This window comes from Falco naumanni, chromosome 6, assembly GCF_017639655.2.
Source record: "Falco naumanni isolate bFalNau1 chromosome 6, bFalNau1.pat, whole genome shotgun sequence".
Taxonomy (NCBI): domain Eukaryota; kingdom Metazoa; phylum Chordata; class Aves; order Falconiformes; family Falconidae; genus Falco; species Falco naumanni.
Window position 1 is genome coordinate 16,628,648 of NC_054059.1, and position 21,050 is coordinate 16,649,697.

General features: G+C 41.6%; 1 protein-coding gene across 7 annotated transcripts in view; it reads left to right on the forward strand.

The window, feature by feature from the left end:
• Positions 1-2,525: 2,525 nt before the first annotated feature.
• KHDRBS2 (KH RNA binding domain containing, signal transduction associated 2) overlaps positions 2,526-21,050 on the forward strand; it is a 393,362-nt gene continuing 374,837 nt past the window's right edge. For 5 of the 7 annotated variants that reach the window (XR_005828603.1, XR_005828605.1, XR_005828602.1 and 2 more), the window contains exon 1: positions 2,526-2,927. Coding sequence is in view for 2 of the 7 variants with exons in the window: in XM_040599141.1 (XP_040455075.1) it covers positions 2,837-2,927 (91 nt within the window). In the remaining 5 variants the exon portion in view is untranslated. The remainder of the gene's footprint in view (positions 2,928-21,050) is intronic. The other 2 variants (XR_005828606.1, XM_040599143.1) reach the window with 1 other exon arrangement.

Sequence of the window (21,050 nt, forward strand, 5' to 3'; positions counted from 1 at the left end):
GCTTCCTATAATCTAAGTAGGTTAAGTACAATTAAACAGACTAAAGTAACACTGTTCTTCTAACACCCCAGATGTAAAGCCCCCAAAACTCATTTTCCGTATACATGACCATATGGTGTGTTTTGAAAGCTACTAGATCAGGATTGCTTCTGAGTGAAGATGGCTTAGATTCATCTTGAAGATGCTTTAAGACAACGCAGCTATCACCAGCCTTCTCTTTTTTTTTTTGAACTGAGGGGCACCAGCCTGAATTATTCTGATGCACAGAGCTGCAGAAGTACGATCTGAAGACACAGGTGATCACTTAATCAAGACACTCCTAAGCGGGGTTGCAAACAGTATGCCATTGCTTGCTACAGTGTTAAATGAGAAACAGGAAGAACTATTCATGTGGTAAACTGAATCAGGGTAAATTATTAATAAAATATCTTAGTTCTATGCTTCTCTTCATTTTATTTGGTGTTTGTCGTTGTTGTTGTTTTAAAGAGGGACGTATGTCTTCACTTTATCCCCAGACCCAATTTGTAGTAAAAGCTGATTGCCAATTAAACCTTTCAATTCTATGATCAGTCTTCTCAAGTGTTTCACAAGATTGCTGAAATCAATTGTTTTTCTGCTCCTACTCTTTCCCTGCAGGGAAGTTAGTTCTCGGGTATTTTATTCCCTGCCCCTGGAAATACTATAGAATAATAACACATTGTTTATTGACATTCTTTACATATTCTTGAAAACACATGTAGTCCCTCAATTATCTGCACGTTGAGTGGAAATTGCATAATGGTTGCCTGCATGTATCTTAGGATGTTGAAAACATTACAGACCAAATTTTTATGCAGTGGCTGTAAAACGTCTTCAAAACATTGTGGATGCCCTTATAAAGCTTTTGTCTTGATTTTTATCTTTCTTAATTCCTTCATCCTCTGAAAAAAAAATAATCCAAACACTACCACAAAAAAATGTTGAGATGAGCAGCAGTAAGCGATTTACAAGCGTATTATTGCAGTAAGTATCTATTTAATTAGAATAACTACTATGTTAGTAGTCTTAGCAGTAAGTACTAGGAAAGAATTTCACGTAGAGATTGATCATAACACACTGTGTTGTGTGGTGGACTGTTTGCTCGTGAGGTTCCACGAATGAAGTTTTAATGACTTTAGATGAGTTAAACATCTTTTGTTTATTCTCACCATCAAAGCACGTTATTAAATTGCCTGTTGGGAGAAAATCTTGGATAAATATAACCTATAGCAAATGCATACTTCAAGCTAAATTCTAATGAAATTGATTCACATTTGCTCCAGCAGTAGACACTTTAAGTGCGTAATAGCTTCAATTCTGTAACGCGGGGCTGCGGGAGCTGGGGAGAGGTGCGGCAGGGCATTCCTGGGCAGGGCTGGCCCCTTCGCCTCGGGCCCGCCGGGAGCTCCTCAGCCGCGTGGCCGGACATGTGCAGCGCGGGGCTGGCGGCCGTGCCCGCTGGCGGATGCTCCGCTCGCATCCCCAGGGGGGTGCACCGTGCACCCCGCTGCAGGGCGCCTCCCCGCCGCCGGCGGAGCGCGGAGGTCCCAGGGGCGCGGGGGGCGCGGGGACGGCGCTCGGTGCTCCGCGGGGCCGCCGGGCTCGGGGGGAGCGGGCGGTGCCGCCGCCTCGGCCCCGCCCGCGGCCTCAGCACCGCGGACAGCGCCCGCCGGCCGGGAGGCGCGTGGCGGCGCGTGGCGGCGCGGCGGGCACACGCAGGGACAGGGAGTGACAGCGGGCTCGCGGCCAGAGCCCCACGCAGGGGCACGGCCACACCACGCGCGGCCGCTGCCGGACGCGGTGCAGACGCGGCCGCAGCACCCCCGCTGTCACGCGCCCGCCGCCGTGCACCGACGAACACGCACGCAGATACGCGCGCGCGCAGGCACAGAGGCCCACGCAGGGACGCGGGTGTGCACGCGCACAGTCGCGCACTGAGACACGGGTGCACACACAGGCACGGGGCCACTAACGCACGCGCACGCTCTCACACACAGAGCAACACCCAGGCCGACACGCATCGGCGCGGCGCACACGCGCGGGCACAGCGCCCCCGCCGCGGGGCACAGGCACAGTCGCGCAGCGACGCGCCGGCACGGCCACACGCGCGCACGCCTGCACGTCCGCAGCGACCGCGCGCGCACACACACGCATCACACGTGCTCTGCGCCCGCCGACACGCGGGAACAGGCGCCCAGAGACGCACACGGAGCTGCACGCGGGCACGCGCGCAGACGCGCACAGAACCCCGCGCGCGCGAGTGTGCACAGACGCGCGCGCAAACCCACACGCGCGCACTCACTCGCTCACGCACTCACACCCGCACTTTCGCCCCCGCCCCTCTCCCCTTCACGCGCGGCCCCCGCCCCGCCCCGGCCGCCCTGGGCCGCCCACCCGTCGACAGCCAATCGCGTGGCCATCCTGCCGCCAGGGCCACGCCCGGCGGTGTGCAACCGCCAATAGGAGCGGGAGGGCGGGGCGCGCCTCGCCCCGCCTCCCTAGTTAAGGCCGCCGGTGAGCGAGGGCGGCTCACTGGCGGGAGGGGGGGGCGGGGGGGGGAAAGACAGCGCGAGGCGCGCGGACAGCGGCACGCGCCGCCCCGCGCACGCCCCCGCCCCCGCGCGGCGTAAGGCGGAGGCGGCGCCGGGGCCGTGGAGGGCAGCGCCCCGCCGCGGGAGGGGCGGCCGGCGAGGCGCGGCGCACCTGCGAGCCGCGGGGGGCCGAGGGGGGCGGGCGACGAGAGGCGACCGGAGGCGCGGAGCGAGCCGGCGCCCGCGCAGCCCGCCCCGGCGTGCCCAGGCGCCGCGGCCCCGAGGCGATGGAGCAGGAGAAGTACCTGCCCGAGCTGATGGCCGAGAAGGACAGCCTGGACCCCTCCTTTGTTCACGCGATGCGCCTCCTCGCAGACGGTAAGGCTCCGCTCCCGCCCGCCGCGGCCCAACGGCCGCCGCCACGGCGCCGCTGCCCCGGCCTGGGGCGCTCCGCGGGGCGAGGGGCGCCCTCCGGCTCGGCATTCGGTGGCCGGGCGGCGACGGCGCGGCCGCGCTCCCGCTCAGCCCTGGAGCCCGGGCGGCCGGCGGGCGGGCGCCCCGCCGAGCGGGGACCTGGCCACGCGTGGACGGGGGGAGGCCCCCTGCCGGGCCGGGCAGCGGCAGCCGGTGCAGCTTGGGTGCCCCGGAGCCTCCGCCGGACCCCGCGCCGAGCTCCTCGCTGGGCGGCCCCTCTGAGGGGAGCGGCGGCTTGTTGGCCCCGCGCTGGAAGTGCCTTCCGTGCCTGGTCGGTGGGGGTGCATCCCGCTGCCGCGGCGGGGTAGCCTCAGCGGGGAGGGCTTCCGTGGCTCCCGGCTTCACTTAGGCAAAGACAGAGGCAGGTTTCTCATTAAACTCGTTATATTTTGCTTCCCGTGTTTAAGTAATAACGTTGATACGGTAGTACTATTGCACCGTTAACGTGGCACCGTTTTAGCTGACTACGCGGTGTCAGGCATCGATTGTGTATGGCTTATCAATACCGTGACACTGTCTCACCCAGGACGTGATGATTTTCTCTTCGTTCTGTATAGTGATCCAGAATATACTGCGTGGAACATCCTGTTTTTCGCTGTAATTCACTCTGCTTTCTTTGCTTTAGTTGAACTACTTCAACTGGAGATTCTTGTAAAAGTTTATAATTCAGTCCCTCTCTTAATAACTAACTGCTCAATATAGTTATTTATTGAGTGCAGGCCTTGAGGTACAGCATTTCAACTTTTTCAGAAGCGTAGCCCAGTTAAGTTCCCCTTATATTTATCTTTCTTCTGAGGTATATAACGCTAATTTCAAAAAACCCTAGTTGGAAGATTCCAAAGCCGAAACCTGATGTCAAAAAGAAGTAGTAAAGAACGATGCCTAAATCAAGACAGCCTATCAAGCCCTTAAATGAGACTGAGGCAAAGAAATGTATGTTTAGGCCCTTGAGAGAGTCACAAATTCAAATAAAGTGACATTCAGAGACGGTGAATAATTTCTTAAGTTTTCTTATGTCTTAAGGAAAGTCATAGCTAATTAAAACTTATAATGCTAGCAGTAAGCATCTTTCTCTGTCAGTAGTCTTTATATTGTATTTCCTTAATATAAGTTTTATTGATTGCAAATGAAGATACTGAGTCCAGGTTTTGTTAGAGTGCTCCTGATAGCTTGGAAATGCGGTATGAATACCGACACATTTAGTACACTTTTGTCACGGCTGCTTTGCTGCTGAAGAGGCAGCCACGCTACTTTTTACAGTTGTTTTTCGAATAAACATACTATAAACAAAGTCCTTATTTCTTACAGGGGTGTATTTTTTGCACCTTGCAGTTCAATCTTTTCCCAGAGGGGGGAGGTATCTACTGAGAGTATGCGTGTGTGTATGGCAAAGAAAGGAAATGCTCGAAGGACGAAATACAAAGCGTGCAAAGTAGTTAAAAAGAGAGTAAAATAGGTGTTCCTAGGCATCAAGTGTACGCAGAAATGGCATTTTGGGAAACTGTGACACTGAATAAATGATTAGTTTTCTCATTCTTTCTTAGTGTAACTAGGGCTACATATGTTTCAGTGGATTTTTAAAAGATGAAGGTGTGTTGTATGTTGGGAATGCTAATGTCAGATTCCCACCAGATACCTGGCATTATCTTTCAAAACACCATCTGTCAAGCTTTCTAGAGATTCGTTTTAGAGTCTAACATGTGACGGCTGTTAAAACACTTTCATCAAGGTAAGAGCATAACTACTTAAGGAAACAAGAAAGAATTAATGCACTGGTTGCTGCTGGGTATAAATAGAAAGGAAATGTATAGAACTGGCAGTTTTTGTTGGGTGCCAGAAGAACATGGGACAGTGGTGCAAGAATCTTCGTAATACTGTATTTCTAGGATATGTCCACAATGAAGCGATGTTTTGAGACTCTGGATTTTTTGTTGTTTAAAATACAATGTATGATCAGCTACATACACAACAATAGCATCCAGGTTTTATTTTTAGGGTATACTAAGTTGTTCAGACTGCCAGCAAATTTTGTATAAGATATGTAAGTGTAGATCTGAAGGTTTTTGCTTCAGAGTGGAGAGCCTCAAGCATTTGCTTTGACTTCAAAGTGCTGTGCTTTGTCATGTCAGTTGCTAGAACCTGAGGTTGAGAATCAGAATATCTCAAGTTGAAAGGGGACCCGTAAGGGCCATTGAGTCCAACTGCTGCTGTGTGAAACTACAGAAGGGCACGCAAGTGATAATCATTCCAGAAATAGGGTTTAAATTTATGACACTGGATTTACTTGTAAAGGTAACAACTCATGTTTTTCCCTGTTCGGGTGTGTTTGCTTGCTTTTTTTGGCTTTGTTTGTTTGTCTTGATGTGTTTTTCCCTGTTCTTGTGTGTGTCTGCTTGCTTTTTTTGGCTTTGTTTGTCTTGGTGTGTTTATTTTAAAAACAATAAATTCCTTAGGTTTTTAACATGTAGGTCTGTTCCTTACAAGTTGACCTGTGTCAGGTGCGTACTTGAGTAAGTAGCTATTTACCCCTCAGCACTGAGGGATGAATAGAAATTATTTACTTTAGTCCTTGTCTGGGTTAGAGCCTCGGTGGTGCAGTGTGTGGTGAAACCCACAGAAAAGAGACATTTCCTGTGCAGGGAATGTGCATACTTGCCAGACAGCACAAAGGTGAGGAAAAAGGTACTAGTGCTTCTTAGAGAAAGCATGCAACAAGTAATTTCTCTAAAAATCACTGAGGGAATCCGTGGTGGATTCTGAAAATGAACCCAGTCTCTAAATGACTAATCAAGTGCCTTAATCAGAAGATACTTTTATTTCCCCCTGGGTCATTACGTGTTTCATATAGACGTAGCTCCTACCTGATTATTACACTATTAGAAATTGAAAAGCCATTCATAAGTCATCTGTTAGAAGAACTTGTGAAGTTGTGAATGGTTGGTGGTATTTAGCTCAGTCAGTATTAGTTTACTGAAACCTCTGCAAAGTGTATTGAACTTACTTATTCTGATCATATAACCAAAATTGAAAACAAAAGACCTCTTTTAATTAAAACAGGTAGTCGAACCCTAAAGAATAGGCACATCTCCATCTGTTGGAGAGGGCTTTTCTGTAGGAACTGAACAATTTTGTGTACCAGGCTGTTTTAAGAGCTGGAAGAATCACACCATTTCATGGATAATTTTAAACAATTTTAATGTAGACTGGTTACAGGTAGTTATTTTCTTAGATAAGGTTGTACTGCTTCCAGTCAGGAGATATCCTGATCAGTGTATGAGGTCAGATAATGCTTGGTCAGATGAAAAATGTCAAAGTGAAGAGAGTGAGCCAGTACCTTCTGTACCTAATATATGCTTATGCCACAGCACACTCTAAAGCTCCAGTGAGAACTGAGAATTGTTATAGTGCTACTTCCTACCATGGTAGCTAATGAGCTGCTTGTATGTGTTATTTTTGCACGTATGTAAATATTTATTGCTTTGTGTAAGATGTCTATGACTATGAATATAAAAATCAGTGTGTGACTTTAGCTGTGAAGGTGTGGATGACATAGAAAGCTGTAATCACCTGGAAATGTTTGGTAGTTCAAAACTTGTGTTATATCAGTGTTAATTTTAATAAGCTAAAGTGTCAGCTAATTGTCTATGTACTTTTTGGGACAAGCAAATTTTATATATATGTGTCTGTGTATTTATAATGGAATATCTCGTATAGTATATTATTAAAGCCGGCTATGTTGTTTTGTAATATAAACGTAAAGGAAAAAGACCTATTGGAAAGAGCTGGCCGAGGTAAGAGCATCTCTCCCCGTGGAAATAAAAGCATTACTTGGGTAATGAGGTAGGTAATTTCTCTCTGTGTAATGACAGTACAGTTGACCTCAGACTTTCAGTTGGCATTCTGAAGGCAATGAGAATCAGGCCTTTAACTTCAATCTCGAGTTAAGTTTCTAGATGATTCCATGTGGCATAGCAGGAGTTTGTTAAACCTCCAGTTGTGTCAATTAGACTGATACAGCTCAGCATCATAAAGCTCCTTTTAGGAACAGGGTGTGATTATTCAAAAGGTATATAATCACTTAGCCTTTACACTCAAAGACCGTTAGTACAGTCTTTCATACAAGCCTGCAATAATTGTTCTAGCTAGTCTGAAAACTGTTGATGTAATGCAAATTCATTTTGTCTTATATTCAGGATTTCAACTAATCTATTGGCTTATAGTGTTTTGGATTTCTTTGGACTCTTGGAGATTCATTTGCTTTTCATACAGGAAGGCAGATTTAGTTCATAAGTGTATGTTTCTATTAAAAACCTGGGGCAATAATAAGATTGTGATATGGAAAGTGCCTTGGCAATGTAGAATATGACAACCATATCCTTAGTCCAAGGTGTGAAAGGCTGCTGGTCAGGTCTGTGACCTGCTGAAGTCAGGCCTCTGATACTTTTAAATTTTTATCAAATTTTCCATTGAAAACTACTTATGAGAATATGCTTGCAACTTTATCAGTTTGCTCTGTCTAAACAAGCCTTTGGATGAAAATAAGATTAATGTAAAATTTTACTATAAAATCACACATTAATATTAATCTATGAGCAGTCACTTTTTTGCTTATTGTTTCTTTTTTCCTGATGTTTACATCAGGTGAGAAGAAATCTCTGTTCACAAAATAGTTTGTATTAATCATTATTTACTTTGCTGTCCCAAGAAATGCACTGCAAATAACTTGAAGATTGAATCAGGAGACATGCTAATGTTTAAAGCATGTATTTTGGATATTGCAGTTCCATTAGAAGCTAGGTTTATATGTCTGTCATTTCGATCTTTTCCAATAAAAAAAAGGAGTAATACCAGTGCAAACTCTAAATGAATACAAGGTACTTATGATTTCTATAAAACAGCAATGTGCTAGGCATTACAGACTTGTTTCAAAGCTCACTAAGGTTAATGGGAATCTTTCTATTGCCATTAGTGGGCTATCAGGCAGTCCTTATACAAATATAATATATTAACTATTGCAGATAATGTCTTTGTAATTATGTAAATCAGTACAATGCAGGTTTTAGAATTGAGTTTTGTCTTAATTTCTTATTTAATGTGAATAGCTTTTTTTTCTTAGTGTGACAACACAGTATGTGTTCATAATCTTAGGAAGTGTTTTTGTATTGCAGAATGTAATGCAGATGAATCCCAGGTGATAACTGGATTTAGTGAGAACAAAATACTATAAAATGTTAAAATGAGTATAACAAAGAGACCTTTTCTAAGTGTTTATATGAACTCTAAGTTGTTAATCATAAAAGGTGAGCTTGCCTAAGAGAAGGGGAAAAAAATAGACGTGATGGAAAAGAAATAAATCTCTTCCTTTCAGATATCTGGAGCAGCTTAGGACCATTTGATCTGTGATCTTAGAAAACATGTACTTTGAAGCACAGTAAATTCTCTTGCAAAGAGGGAAAAATACAAATGTAGCAACTGAAGGTTAGATTCAGATACCCTTGTGTAAAAAAAAAAATAAATATATATAGTTCTTCACTCTTTAAATGGTGCTATTTGAATAAGTGGAGCTGCTTAAGGTGTAATTCAGTGCCAACAGCAGTATTTCATAGAATCATTTAGATTGGAAAGGACCTTTGAGATCATCAAGTCCAACTGTTAACTCATGATTACCAAGTCCATTGCTAAACCATGGTGCTAAGCACAGCATCTACACATTTTGCATTTTAGGGAAGTTCAAAGGCATTTGCTGAGGCTTATCTGCATGGCCATAGCCTCATCAAGGGAGTGCGCTGCATTTCCACAACATGAATGTTTTCCTTGGAAGGAGGAGCATTTATTATTTGTCCTGGGAATTCTTTTAGTAAATTTGTTTCCTATTCTCCTTGGTGTATCCATTCAGGGAACACCTGCTGTAATTGTCTGTCTCTCTTCCTTTATGCCTCAAAGTAGGTATTTTTAAACTCAAGAAATTGGAAAATCGATAATATTTATAGTCAGTACCAAGAGAAGGCAGAATATCTGGATAGCCGAGTAGGAAATCCTAGTCAGCTGTGAACTTCCCGCCGAACACCTATGTAATGTATAGAACGGAGTGGCCGTTCCTAACCAGGAGGTGGCATGATTGGGCACCACATGCCAAACTGGTTTCCTATCCTAGCACCTTCTGGGAAAGGGCTAGTCTGGCCCAACAGATGTATCAAGTACTTGTGCACAGGATGCATGCTTTTCTCCTTTAAGCAGTATGCAGACAATATATATTGACAACCAGATTTGATATAGCATGCTGGGCTGTTTAATAGTCTATAAAATCTGATGTGGTCAGTAGTGACCAGGGTGTGAGTCTCCTAAGAAAAGCTAAACATCTACTTAGCCCACCAAAGCAATGCCATCAGAGTAAAACAGTTCCTCCATGACATTTGACGACACAGGTTTCAAGCTCAAAGTAGATGTGCTGGGTCTTAGTTTAGAACACATAAATGTAGCCGTTTAGTAGTTCCTCTCCAAGCTTTACTACAATAAGGATACATATGCCTTTTTGTGCTTTGCAGCTGTGCTGTAGGCAAAACGTACTGCCTAGGTGAAACAGTGTTTTCCTGACCTGCGGGGTCACCGCAGTTATCCAGCACTTCAGGGTAAGAGTACCTTTTCAAGAACAAGCACTTTTTAACAGTTTAAATTTAAATCACTTTTATCTGACAAACTGCTGAATTTGAAGGAAAATTCAGTGTCCTCATAGCTGACCTCATAATATACATTTTTCTTTAAAATCTTTAGAGAGCATTTCAATAATAGGGAAACTGTTTTCCTGAAGGATTTGAAGTGTTACTTAAGAATGCAAGATAGGAAAAAAAATGTTTTGCAGGCTGATCCTGCCTAAGCAATGTGCAGGTATGCATTCCTCTTTTGTGCACCTTGCAGTTTTCAGTCCTTAGATGGGTATTGTAGCACAGGGTTAGGAAAATCAGCCCACCGTATCAGAGTAAAGTGAGGAAGCAGACAGTTTTTAAAATGGAGTGTATAAAGTAGGAACTTTATTGATGCTACAGTGTAGTCTTTGGCTGTATAAACAAGTTAGAACTGTGCGGTCTGACCAGAAAAATGGAAAGCCTTGACACTTCAGTGAAGGTCTGAGGTGCATAGCACATGGGGTTTTGACTTGATTCTTCCTTGTATTATGTACCTTCAAAGAATACCTTCTAAAACTTCCATCTGTAAGATGTAGACTAATACTGAATTTCATTCTAATCTTGAGATCTCCAAATGAAAAGAACTTTATAAGAAATGTGTATTATTCTTATTACTTTTAATACTAAATTATTCTTCTTACATTTGCAGGCAGAAATAATCCTGGTTATTATAGTCCTCTGTAAATCCTGTCATATTTTAATTAGAATCCTGCTGAAGATGAGTATTGTTATTTCCTTTTCAAAAAAATACTGGAACTAATAAAAACTGTGAAGAAAAATTACCTGAGACTTTCAGCAGGTTAAAAATGTTCAAATCCGCGCCCCCCCCCCAAACAAAACAAAACAACAAAAAACCCCCACAGCCACCTGCAAAAAAAAAAAAAAAAAACCAAAAAAAAACCACACCAAAAAACCAAACCAAAAAACCCAACCAAAACCGAAGAGACACACACACCCCCCGGAATAACTTGTGCCTGTTCCTGATTTTGCAAGTTCTGCTGTTAAAGTAGACATTATTAGTTTGAACACTGAAAAAAATTTCAAGTGAAATTCATAATGATGCTAATATAGTAATAGTGAAGATCATCCACATTTAAGTAAGATGATACAAAGTTTTGATGGTCATATATGGCTGCATGTGATAGAACCAAAGACATCTTTAAAACTTCAAATGCTGCTGGAAGTGGGCATTCCTGTTTGTTGCTCTTGAGTTAGCGTGATCCAAAGCCTAAAAGATACAGGGCAGGTCGCTGCTGCCTTTGATTTTCTCTGCACCTGCTGAAGTGTTCATCAGATACTCTAGCAGCATCTGTTTCTTGTTGCAAAGGTTACACCAAAGGATGTAAACCTCAAAAGCTTTTGATTTATAAAACACTTTGAATTCTGGGAATTGATGAAGCTATTGGAAAAAGTAATACTTTGTCTTAGTCTATAAAAGATTTCTTAAAATCTACATTCTTCCTTTTATCTCTGATTTGGATCTAGAAGGAAAAGAATTCTACTGCTTTTATAGTGGAAGCAGTTTAGGTTTGCTAACTGGTGAAGGTAGGTATGTCTTCAGCAAAACCAAAAAATTAGGGATTTCAGCAAAACCAACCCCCCCTCCTGGCTAATAATCAATCAACTGCCAAAGAGCAGCACTGTGAATTAAAGGAAAAACAGTTTTCTCAGGAGGTGTAAGCACTGGAGAAAGAAAACAAATCCCCTCTTGGCGTATTCCCCTAGTTTTAATGCTCCCTAGGATTCAAATGTATGTTTCAAAGCTCCCTTTCAAACGCTTGAAGTTAAAGAACTTGCCAGGAAATCAGGGACTGTGTGTGTAAGTTTTGAAAATGGCTCTTTGGTGCTGAATTAATTTAGTTACCTTCTTACCTCTCACGGTATAAATTTTTATGGTCTGTGTTTCTGATAACGTAGGCTCATATTGCTGACTTTTGTGAATATTTCTAAGCAAACTTGTGTCTCGCATATTATACTTTTTGAGATCGCAGTAAGAACTTCCTAGTATCATCTGGGGGTTGTGCCATGTATCCTCTGGGGTCAAAGTGTGAGCTCTAGCTGGGGAAAGGGTGAGACTTTATTCTTCCTAAATAGTAAGGACTATGCTGATTTGCTGCAGCTATGAAGGTGGCTCATTGACATTCCAATTTGCAAACTAATTTTTTCCCCAGTTTTGTTGAAAAGGGCAGCACCAAAATCTAAAGTGACTTACTGTCTTTTGTGTTGACATTTGAAGGGTAAATTAAGGAATGATAAAGTCAAGGTTAATTCCAAGAGACCTTTCTCCCTTCCTGTCTTCAGATAGCCATTCAAAAGGAAAAGGGAGAGTTAATTTTGGTAAATAATTTCTATTATCCTGGTGTATCCATAGGACTGTAGAGCTATCTAATAGATTTAGCTTTTGCACAGATACTTATTTGCAATTATTTCACTAATATTTGTGTGGAGAGTAGTGGGCTTTATTTTTGCCCATTGTAAAATTTGAAAACTTCTTCCCTACACTTATAGATGAAGTTAAATACATGAATCATATATCCGTTTATTGTTATGCTGAAATACCATTGGCAGGTAGTCTGCCATATTGAATTTTTATACTTTGTGGACACTTTTTCTTGATCCTGTGCACTCCTATGTAATAAGAAGATCATTTTGTCTCTGTAAATGAGCTATAGCAGAATGTCCTGTAATTTATTCTATTTATTTGGTTTATTAGGGGTCTTCCAGATGCTGTGTTGCTGCTGTTACTGGGGTCGTTGGTTTGTTCTTTACTTGCTGCAAATGGTTTAGTGGAAACACTAAGAAATCAGGTTGTGCAAAATCCTTTCAGAAATATTCTAGTGAGAGTGGAAAAGCAAAGGGATCTGTAGGTCAGCAGGGAATATGGGAAGACAGGTGCTCGTGTTACCTGTTTTGTTATAATTTTTTTCTGGAAGACTAAACTGCAAGATAATCTAGATATACAATAGTTTCTGTTGAGCTGTGCATGATAAAAGGTGTTCATGCAGTACCAGCTCGTTAAGAATACACAAACCATCTGTTCCAGCATGAAATTACTCTTGTGCCCCAAAGTGCGTGAATAATCCAGAATATGTCAAGTGCAAGTGAGAAGAGAAGACTTAAGGTTTTTTTTCCACTGCTACAAAGTGGTTTGTTTTTTTTTTTTCATCAGGAATGTTTATACTTCAACTATCCAAGTGCTGCTTGTAGTGGAAGGAGATACCTTCATCAGAAAGCAGAAATGGACCAGCTTGGTTTAGACACAAAGCATGAGCTTGATGTGATTCTGCATCCATCCAGACACTTAAGAAGTCCAGAGATGGAGATAGAAAAAAAATAAAAGCTAGTACCAACTTTTGGCTGCAACTTGCCAGTTCTTGACAGTGCATCTCTGTCCCTTCTCACAGCCTGTAAAGGTTTTTTTATAAATAATGAAAAAGTAGGATGAAGAGAGGAAAGAATGGGGAAAAGGAAGAGAAAATGCAGGAAAGGTGGAAAAAGGAGTGAAAAACAATGGAAGATTTTAAGAGAAGTGGAGAAGAGGATGCAGTACAGAAAAGGCTATAGAGAAGAAAATCAAAATAATAAAATGAAGAATCAAATTCTGGTTTAACAGGTGTAAAATATTCAGTTACTTTAGCTCTAAGAAACTGATGAAAGCTAGAAATATTGAACCTTGAATAAGGACTTCTGGAAGCTTTTAATTAAGTTTTAATCAAAATGGGTAGATAAAAGTAGCTGCTAGTAAGCATTTGAAAATGCTGTTGGCTATTTAAGAAAAACTGAAATGAAGGTCAACTTTTTCTGAAAAGCTTCTGAGCACAATCGTATAATTTTGATACTATTCTGTTTTATATGTTCAGAGATGCACTATAAGTGTCTGCCATACGTATATATGTATTAAATTATGCAGTAAACACAACACTGTTTTGCAGAGATGTTCCAATTTTATACTAAACAGCAACTGAGATCTTCCTTGTAGTAATATTTAGTCTTTTTGGAATACTGCGGTTAGCCAGCTAATAGTTTATTTATACTTTTTATTTTAAAAGGCAGTACTGTAATATGGAACAGGCTGAAGTTTTAGATGTTTCTTTCTTTCTTTACATAATAGAGCCTTCATACTTTGTATTGGAGTGTACTAGTGTTATAGGCTGTGAACTTGGAATTTTAATTACTTATATCAGTGGTCTTCTCTTTAGAGATGAGGAGGATTGTCCAGGTTCTGCCATTTTAGTGCTGCTCTTCCAGCTTGTTCCTTTGCATTGCCTTCCCCGGGTAACTGACGCCTGACGCCTCCCTCAGCCTTCCTCCAAGCAGCTAATATAATTGGTGAACTTCTCACCCTTGGCCACTTTAATTCTGTTTTATACTCTTCTATTCTCAGAAGCATCGTGAAGAGGAGGAGGTGTTTTTTTTTTTTTTTTTTTTTTTCCATGGAGGCTTGAGCTGGGAGTAAAGCTGGCAGCTTTACTGGAGAAGGATGTCAGATGTTGAGCAGAAGGCGTTATGGTGAGGAAAAAGACAGATGACTGGATAGTGTATCTTTAGGAGAGAGGAAGATTGGTTGTTGGGGGAGCTTGGAAAGAGCAGAACACATGGAAGATGTTGAAATAAAAATTAAACCTTATACTTTAACGCTTTAAAGGGCATAATATTTAAGGGATATACTTCACTGGCTATATACTTTACTTAATCATGCAAGCAGATAAATAGTTACTGAGTGTATATGTTCTTTTTCTACCAAAAAAGAAGTGATGTATAGAATACAAGAGCAGTAGAGCAGTGCACTATCTTAGGGAAAAATCTTTACTTCCATCATTTTATTATTCATGTTTTAGGCCATAACCTTTTGTCCATAGCCCAGTGTATGGATAATTCAGTGTAATGCTAGTGCTGCTTTGAAAAGAAGGTGGTATTTTCATGGTGATGCATACTTCAAGGCTGACTGTTCCAGAAGTAGTGACTGCTGTATGTTTTAAATCCGTAGAGATAAACTTAGGTGCTGGAATTTCCAAGCATTCTGATGTATCCTGCAAATTAAATTTAATTCATCTCTGGCAGAAATGTGGTTCAAAGTAAGCAAATAATTACCACACCTAGAATTACTCAATAACTTCTGAGGCCAAGGATGAGATGATGGTGAACACTTCATCCAGCCTTATGTGGCTTCACAGAAGGAAGGTTAGATATCATAGAATCGTAGAATGGTTTGGCTTGAAAGGAACCTTAAACATCATCTAGTTCCAGCTCCCCTACCATGGGCAGGAACACCTTCCACTAGACCAGGTTGCTCAAAACTCCATCCAGCCTGGCCCTGAACACTTGCAGGGAGGGAGCATCCACAACTCCTGTGGGCAACTCATTCCAGTGTCTCACCACCCTCACAGTAAAGAATTTCTTTCTAATACCTAATCTAAATCTCTCCTCTTTCAGTTCAAAGCTGTTACCCCTTGTCCTATCACTACACGCCCTTATAAAAAGTTCCTCTCCAGCTTTCCTGTGGGCCCATTTTAGGTACCAGAAGGCTGCTATGAGGTCTGTGCAGAGCCTTCTCTTCTTGCAACTGAAGAACACAGACTCTGTCAGCCTGTCTTCATAGGAGAAATGCTCCAGTCCTCTGATCATCTTTGTGGCCTTCCTCTGGGCTTGTTCCAACAGGTCCATGTCCTTTTTATGTTGAGGGCTCCAGAGCTGAATATAGTACTCCAGCTAGGGACTCGTGAGAGCAGAGAAGAGTGGGAAAATCACCTCCCTTGACCTGCTGGCCACACTTCTTTTGATGTAGTCCAGGATATTGTTGGCTTTTGCAAGTGCACATGGCTGGGTCATGTTGAGCTTTTTGTCTACCAGCAACCCCAAGTCATCCTTCTCAGGGCTGCTCACCATCAATTCTCTGCCCAGCCTGTATTTGTACTTGGGATTGCCCCAACCCACAGGCAGGACCTTGCACTTCATCTTAATGAACTGCATGAGGTTCGCACAGGCCTACCTCTCAAGCCTGTCAAGGTTCTTCTGAATGGCATCCCTTCCCTCCAGCACGGTGACCACCCCACGACATGGCTTGCCCTTAGTGAAGCCATGCTGGCTGTCACCAGTCACCTCCTTATTTTCCCTGTGACAGTTACCAGGAGGATCTGCTCCATGGTCCTGCGGGGCACTGAGGTGGGACAGACTGGCCTGTAGTTTCCTGAGTCTTCCTTATTTCTTTTTTTAATTTAAATGGAGGTTACATTTTGTCTTTTCCAGTCCATGGGAACTTTACCATACTGTCACAGCTTGTCAAATATGATGGACAGTGGCTTAGCCATTTAATCTGCTAGTTCCCTCAGGACCCATGCTGCATCTCATCAGGTCTCATGGACTTGTGCCTCTTCAGATTCCTTAGATGGTCTTGAACCTGATCTTCTACAGTGGGTGGTTCTTTATTTTCCCAGTATGCCAAGATTATATTGTGAAAGTATTCAATTGTATAGTCCACAGCTGATTAGAGAGCAGCAGCCTTCACGTGAGCACAATTCACAAGCAGCAAACTGTCCTATGTTTTTAACACTAATTTCTGTGCTATCCGTAAGTTGAAACCAAAATTTTGGAGATGATAAAACCAGCTTCAAACTGCAAATAGTAAAATGTTGCATAAAGCAGTGGACTTAAAAAAGGGACTTGACTGGCAATTCTGCAGTAAGATTGTTTTGCCACAATACCAGTTTTTTCATTTTACTGGCTTGCATGGTAGAGGATTGGAATGACTCTAATTGGGTCATTTAAGTTTCAATTAATTTCTCATCTTATGTAATCAATATGTAGTTTAAAAAATATGCACATTTCGTAATGCATTGTAAAGGCTGCATTGCAATTTATTTATCATAAGGCTTTTCTTGCCAGCTTTAGCACTTGCGGTATTACTCAAAGGATAATTCAGGTTCATTCACTGGTTTAAAACAAAGAAGTGGAGTCAAAATCAGGAAAAGATAGAATGCAATAAGATTATTTTTTTTTCTCCCAGATTGCTTAGCATATTCTATTCTAGCTGTCAGAGACATGAGAAGTGTGACCTAACTGATATTTCAGGTAAAATGTTTGTCTTTGTGTTGCTAGCATTGACATGCGTAGATATGTGCTGCTTGCATCTCATTTGTAAAGAACGCGTGTTCTACTTTAAGTGCTGCAATCTTATTTCCCCTGGTTGTGTAGATCAGCCTACTTCTTGGAGTATAAGGCTACCTCTTCCCTCTCACATGCTTTTGTTTGTTTCTCAAGAAAACAAGGGTTCGGCATAGAGAGAAATGATGCTGCGTGTTGTAGTCTTGTCCCAGCATTGAGCTAGATGAAGACCAGAGCTTGGACTTAAGGACAGACTTAACCAGTTTGACTTAAATGACATATTGGCCACACCTCTAGCATTCCAAGTAAGATTGTAGTGTTTGTTCACTTTTTTTCCCCTTATATAAATTAAAACCCTGGGGAAGAGATTCCTGCATTAGTTTCTGGCAGTACAAGCCTTACTGCTAACCGCTTTTGTTGAATTGTTACCTGCTGACATTTTCATGATTTGTAACATTGTTTAACAATATTGGCTGTGGATCAGAGTTGAACTCCAGAACTATTTTAAAAGGCATGTTTTTATTTAAAGACCATTATTTCACTTTTTTAAAGTTGGGGATGTTGACTTTTTTTTGATCTGTCTTAAGCCATACTTCCCTATTCATTACTCAAACAAAACCACTGAACTATGGCTTACTACAGAATGTCCTATGTCAGATACAGCAGATTAATCAACTAAACAGAATTGATATGCAGAATCATATAGTGGCATCTTCTCATTACGTTATTTTAGGAAAGGGAGGGTAGTCATAAAGTCTTGCAGCCTTACGGTTTGATTTCTTGTGCCCTTTTCCTTCCCTCCCCAATTAGCACAATCAAAACTTTGCCCATTGCATTCCAGAGAGGTGGTTTTTAATATGACAACAGTAAGGGTGTTTTCCTTCCATTTGACTTTGTTTCTGACATGGATTACAAGCTTTTGTAGTTTCCTCATTATAAATACTAGTTTGATAAATTTCAATGGATGTTTCATAAGCTGTAATTACGATGGAGTTCATGTATGCCTTTTAGCATACTTTTTGGGGAAATTGCAATCTTGGAAATTTGGACCAAAATCTTTTGTACCAAAGGCTTTACCTGAAGTCTTTACAGTGTTTGGCCTTAATGGTTTGCCTTTAATATGTCAGGTGAAAATTTATTCTGCCAGCCATCTTGTGATAAGCATTCTTCTCCTCAGTAATGCTGGCAGTAGGAGCCCTGTTTTATGTGAAACCGCATTATTTATGGATTTTGCTCCACTGTGTTTTTTCTCAGGTTCTGAAGAATTGTAACTGCCAGATCCTTCCAGACTGATTTATGGTCGCTTTTAACTCAAAGTGCTGTGAGAACATCTAGTTTGAAATTTGTCTCCTACCGAATCCTGTTTATGTATAGTAACACTTTGTTTTAAAAAAATACAGAAGCCGTTGGCCCTTAAACTGTTGTGGGTCGGCTGTTTCAATACACTCCAAGTTGCGACGTGGTCATTTTTGTCATGTTCATTCCACAATACTTAGAAAATTGAGTTTGTTTCTCTACATAATTTATTTTCTCATTACTCTGTATTTAGATTTGCTTGTTTTGTACTTTGGGCAGGAACGGTCATCTCTGGTTGTTACGAGATGGCTGGTTAAGGTGGGGGTTTGTTACACAGTTCATTATTCAAGGTACGTTTGTAACTTTCAAACTGTGGGACACACACAGCTTAGTTGTTACCTCTTTCTTACCATGATCTCTGTTCAGTTTACTATGTTAATTTATCTCCTGAACATTCTACGTTTGCTTCTTGAGTCTTAACCCAGCTCTCAGACTTTTTCAAGGGATTTTCCACATCTTTGGGGATTTGTGTCGTTTATCTAAATTTTATTGTCCAAAAAATAGATCTCCAATGGGAGTATTGCACCTTGGGTGGTTGTTTACCATGGTCTTTTTATTTAACCTCCAGTTTCCTCCAACGTGAAGTTTGGCCGCTCTACAGAGCGCTTCCTTGCAGCTACAATCCAAAGAGAATGGATGTGTTTATGTGCCAAATTCAAGCTGTTTCATTGAGACCTAATGCTAAGTCTTAAGTCTTTTTCAGAGCGTCTTTCCCCAGATTTGAATTTCAGTTTCTCTCTTACCCTATGGTGGTTAGCCTTCCTATTGTTGAAAAATATGTTTTTCATCTTCAGGTAATATTCACGTTTTTCTATATTGTCAAACTTCTTTTCAACAGTGTAGAAAAACATAACTGGAGTTTAATATTCATCATTATTTTTAGAAGCTTTGGTTTTTTTCCTTTGCTTGAGTTAAATGAAAACTGAAAAATGTCAGGAGCTTCTGAAGATGGGTTTTGGGGGCAGTGACCTCACTGACATTTTTATGGAAAAAAAGCCTACTTCAAAATGTTTTATATTCTTTATAGAAAGCACTGAGTTCTGTCAGAGTCTAGGATTGGTGGAATTAAGTGTGACAGTATTTAAGAAGATGATAAATGTCAAATAAAAGTAATGAGTTTGGTTGTTGCTTGGCTTAGAACAGAAGGCACAGATAAGAAAACCTGAAGCTTTCTGCTAAAATTAATAGGAAAAAAAAAACCCTTAAACTTTTCTAAAAGATGCCACTGAAATTCCTCAGGAAGAAAGTCAGTGAAAAGCTGGTTATCGAGTGCCTGTTGTCAGACTTGTCAGATGTCACTCTAGTGCAGTAGGGAAGAGGTTTACAACTGGACGTTTTATCAGTGTATATAGGATTTGTGCATGAGGAAAGATCGTGCTAAAAACTGAATCCACAGTCCAGAGTTAAATGGCTAATATTTTTAATGAATTTTGATTACAGCTACCTTAAATATTCCCACCCCCTGTGTCAAAGTTTAACTTTAAAAATACAAAGCTTTCCATGTTAGGTGGGTTTTTTTACAAGATCTTCACTTAGATATTACTTTTTAATATGTTCATAAAAATTCTGTATCAATTTAGCAAACAATTATGTCCTTTCACATGGGCATCAGGCATTATGCCAAGAGCAAGGTCCTGCACCTGGATTAGGGCAATATCGATGCCAGCTGAGGGATGAATGGGTTGAGAGCAGCCCCGTGGAGAAGGACTTTGGGATTCTGGTAAACAAAATACTGGGCATGAGTTGGCAATGTGTGCTTTTAGCCCAGGAAGCCAATTGCATCCTGGGCTCATAACAAGAAGTGTGGCCAGCAGGTTGAGGGATGTGATTCTGCCCCTCAATTTGGCTAAAATATGGTGAAAGGAATAGAGGTCATCCTGTTGGGCCCTGGTGGTGTTTTGTGGGCAGTATACATAAACACAGTTTTGGGGTTTGTAAGGTGCAGTTCTCAAATGCAGGCGTACCACTGTGCTTATCTCTGCATCTGTATAGGCATTTGTCCTGCATGCTTTTTGACCGATTAAGCAGAAAAAGGAATTGGAATTTTAGAGATGAGTTGAGGCACTAAGGGATGAAATTACTAGTACTAGGTCATAGAGGAAATCTGTGATCAGCCTGGAAACTGCTTATAGATCTCCTGAGTCCCAGTATTTCCTTTTCTTTGGGATAAGCCCTCCTTTTCACACCAGATAAAGGATTTGCCTGTTACCTTGTTGCTTTCGAATAAACCTTTCATTCTGTAATGTAGCTATTCAGGTGCGGAGGAGCAAGTGTCTTGCTTTTTATTGCATACGCTGCTTCCAAGGGCCTCAGCCTTCCATGGCTGTGAATGTAGAAGGAAAAATTCCTTCTAATGTTCAGGACTACAAGGAAAACAGGTTGTGGTTTGTTTTTTTTTTTTTTTAATCCATTACAATGACCTCTTTATTTGTGATTATTACTTTAATATGGTTTTGTATTGTTTTAACTGCTTTTTAGGGAAAAATGAGGAATCTCTACCTAACAAGTAGTACTAGACGCCAGGAGAAAAGAATGGAATAGGATGATCAAGGGTAACTTACATGATATAGCATTTTTTATTATATGCATAGCTAATAATTTAATTATTAGATATGTTGGATATTCTATTAGATATTGGCAAAATTATTAGAAAGACTAAGGCTTTTCTAAATTAGACTGTTCTAAATCTAACAATACTGTTTTGGATCCTTATGGAATCTGTTCATAAGGGTATTGCACTGTACAATACGCAGCCATCTGAATGTTGTGGATTGCAGCACAGATGCACCACACGCTGCAAATTTATATTGAATCTGTCTGGTCCTTTATTCTTCAGTGTTAAGTGCATTATTTTGTTTGTTTTAAACTGCATTGTGATATGGCCTGC